General features: G+C 41.3%; 1 protein-coding gene across 8 annotated transcripts in view; it reads right to left on the bottom strand.

Moving 5' to 3' along the window:
* The window catches only part of LOC108625900 (serine/threonine-protein phosphatase 2B catalytic subunit 2), a 122,684-nt gene that overhangs the window by 48,237 nt on the left and 71,041 nt on the right, over positions 1 to 3,406 (bottom strand). For all 8 annotated transcript variants that reach the window (XM_026814328.1, XM_018026233.2, XM_026814329.1 and 5 more), the window contains exon 3: positions 687 to 811. In XM_026814328.1, coding sequence (XP_026670129.1) covers positions 687 to 811 — 125 coding nt within the window. The remainder of the gene's footprint in view (positions 1 to 686; positions 812 to 3,406) is intronic.

The following is a 3,406-nucleotide window of genomic DNA, read 5'->3' as shown; positions in this document are numbered from 1 at the left end:
TTAGAAGATGTAATGTAAGTGTAAGCGGGGCACTTAAAAATGTTAAATACGGTACAGGATTGGAGAGAGGATTAACATGGCACTGTTTTGAATGGGAGTGAAATTTATAGCCGTTTGCGGATTAAAAGAGCGGTCCGTGAAAGTCGTTCTTCCAGAAGAGCGAATAGAATTCCGTTCTTTATTCGGAAGCGCGGCGTGAAATTTTCTAAAGGGCCCTGTTAGATCGCCTCGGGAGCGATAAATTTACGGCAACTTCCGAACGAATTCCGAGGAGGATGCGAAACTTCTCCACGCGAATTCATATTCCCGTCCCGTGGCTTAACGCTTCGGGACAACCGGAGAGCATATTAATTGGTGATTAACCGAGCGCATCGCTAATTAGAAAGTCCGATAATCGAAGGGAACTCGAGTGCTTCCGGTGTTCCGTGAATACCGGTCCCGCACACGTCCCACCTGCTTGTCGTATTAATGCAACTCTTAACAGGGAATGGAATCGACGATCTCGTCGAATCAAATTTGATAACTGAACTTCGTTCGACGAGTGTCTCTACCGATTGAAATACCAAGATCCAATCTCCATTAACGTAATACGAGGTGCAACGAGTGGTTTAATATTTCATTTACTACATAATTCGGTTTTTTTTTTTTATATCTGATTTACAGTCATTCGTCGGAATGGGACTTACCTCGATACTGAAATAACCCCTGTCCACGTAGTCGCCGAGGAAGAGATACTTCGTCGTGGAGGGTGACCCGCCCACCTCGAATAACTTCATCAGGTCGTAAAACTGGCCATGAATATCGCCGCATACTGCAACACAAACAGGAACGGCGCATGTAGCATCGAGTCTTACTAGATCAGCCTGATTAATCGAGCGCGATTGATGCGTCAAACGTGCGCAAACATACATCTAGCTAGACGGATTTCCTCTCGAGGCTGGGTAAATGCTCGTTTGCAAATGTTCTCAAAGTGAAATTACTCAGCGAGCTCGAGCTCGGGAGCGAAGTTTGCAGAACTTTTGGTTACTTGGCGAACTATACGTGGGACGAGACGGCAGCTACTTTCCGACGTTTAGGGGGAAAAAAAAAAGCTATTCTCGTGTCTGTCACAGCGGCTGAGCTGGTCAAAGCTAAACGCAGTTGAAGAGGACAAACGTGACTCGTACCACGAATATGCTTCCGGAAAACCGGATTTTCATCCGCTTCACTCAGCGGAGATCCTTCACGCGGGATTTAATTCGCATTTGAAGCGATAAAATTTTGCGTGGGAACTCACTTTTTTTAGAAACTAAATCTCTTCACCTAAAGTCCTGTCTTCTTAGATTTTACTCGTACAATAAATCATGAAATTGTACTTCACGTGAATTGATAATATAAAGTAATAACAATTTCTTTAACCAGTTAAGTGTGTTTGACGACTATATCCGTCATGGAAGAATGACAGAATTTTGTGTTATGACGGCTATATCCGTGAATAAATTCATTCATTTTCTAAAATAAAGTCGTCTTTTTGATACAATATTTCAACAGCGCCACTTACTCTGTGTTTGACGACTATATAGTTTAACCAGTTAAGTGTGTTTGACGACTATATCCGTCATGGAAGAATGGCAGAATTTTGTGTTATGACGGCTATATCCGTGAATAAATTCATTCATTTTCTAAAATAAAGTCGTCTTTTTTACCGAATATTTCAACAGCGCCACTTACTCTGTGTTTGACGACTATATCCGTCATCGCTTGATTATCGCGACACGCACTGGGGCGCATTTTGCAAAATGACCGACACAGTTAACTGGTTAAATAATTTTCTGTTCGTTTAATTCGTGGGTCCTAACATGAGATGATTTATTTATTCATAGACTGAGAATCTTTGGTTTGACTTTTTTATATACAATTATCCTGAGTGTTTCAGACAACGGAAATTATTCGATTCTCTCAGGCATACGGGAAGAACTTCCTTCGTCGATGTAAGCATTCGCTCTATCCATACTGTTCTACGTTTCACTCTCAGCTGCGTAATTCAGCAACAAGTGGCAACTTTCCTCTCGCTTTTATTCGACCGCGATCGAAGGGACCGCTCGATGTCTGACCAGGCACGCGCCTATACTACTGCGCGCCGAATGTACGCGAGAACTGGTATGATTAATGGAGGACTTCGCAACGTCTCGGCATATTTTCGTACAATCCTGTTCAAAAGTCATAGAATACTTCCAAACGTTAATTACGTATCACATAATCAGTTAAATATTCCAAATTACTGATCATAGTAATTGAAATAAATGAATCATTAAATATAGAAATCATGCGATAAACCATGAATTTTAATAATATAATTTAATATAAATTTTCATGTATTTTAATAAACAATTCATTAAGCAACTGGTTCATTTGACGTAGCGTTATGAAACTTTTCCAAATGGAGGACTTTCATTTTCTCGGTCTCATTTTACTGCCCGATCGTTAATGATTGCCAGTGAAAGTAAATCTGACAATTGTTTGGCAAAGAAGACGAGCAACTAATTTCTGTGAGTTTGATTACCTCAATCAATCGCATTGGGATTGTTTACTCTTCCTGGTTTAACGAAATCCGCCCCAATCAGCCTGGCTACACCGAAAAGAACTCGTCCGTCGCAAAAGCGTGGCGGACAATAAAAGGAGGGAGGGAAGGCCATCGCAAACAGTAGGAGAGATCGGAATCTCGTTACGTTTGGAACTAGAACCGCTTGCAATCAGGCCTCGGTGCGAGCGGAAAGAGAGCAGAGAAACGGAGGATAAAGGGGAGTGGAACCCCTTTAACTTAGCGGAGGTTCGTTACTCCAATTGATTCGCGACCTCGTTTTAATTAGACGCACTCACGCCCGAGAGGCCATCGCGTGCGAGACGAATGCACGTCGTCACGAAACCACGCGTGCACGCACGCCAATCTCAGTTGCAAACATTTTGGAAAATTATTTTCATTTTAAAACGTCTAAATTATGTCAAAACCCAACAGCATCGATGCTAGAACGAGTATTGAAAAAACAAGACATAGACGTATTATTCTTTTTGAATCTTGTCCTTTTAGGGATAGTTAACACTAGCCGGATCTGGCTAGGAATCATTGTCAAGAAAGATTCTATGAATTTTTCTATTAACTACTTCACTTACTTCAGTACTTAACCAGCTTTGTATGATTAATCAGCATTTTATGGTTTCTGGCAAAATCCGGCCGTCCCAGCGTCGAAACAGCGAATTTTTGGAAAAAAAATTTCGTTTTTTGTCAATAACTCCCGAACGGATGGACGTAGGGGGGTGACGTATAGGATCATTTTGTAGGGGACGACGAGATCTACAATTTCCATATAAAACTTTTTCACTAGCATCAATATTTAACGAGTTATTGACGAAAAACGAAAAAACAGTT

This window comes from Ceratina calcarata, unplaced genomic scaffold, assembly GCF_001652005.2.
Source record: "Ceratina calcarata isolate Rehan_Ccalc_2016 unplaced genomic scaffold, ASM165200v1 scaffold379.2, whole genome shotgun sequence".
Taxonomy (NCBI): Eukaryota; Metazoa; Arthropoda; class Insecta; order Hymenoptera; family Apidae; genus Ceratina; species Ceratina calcarata.
Note: the sequence above shows the minus strand (reverse complement) of the source record. Positions and strands in the feature narration are given on the sequence as shown.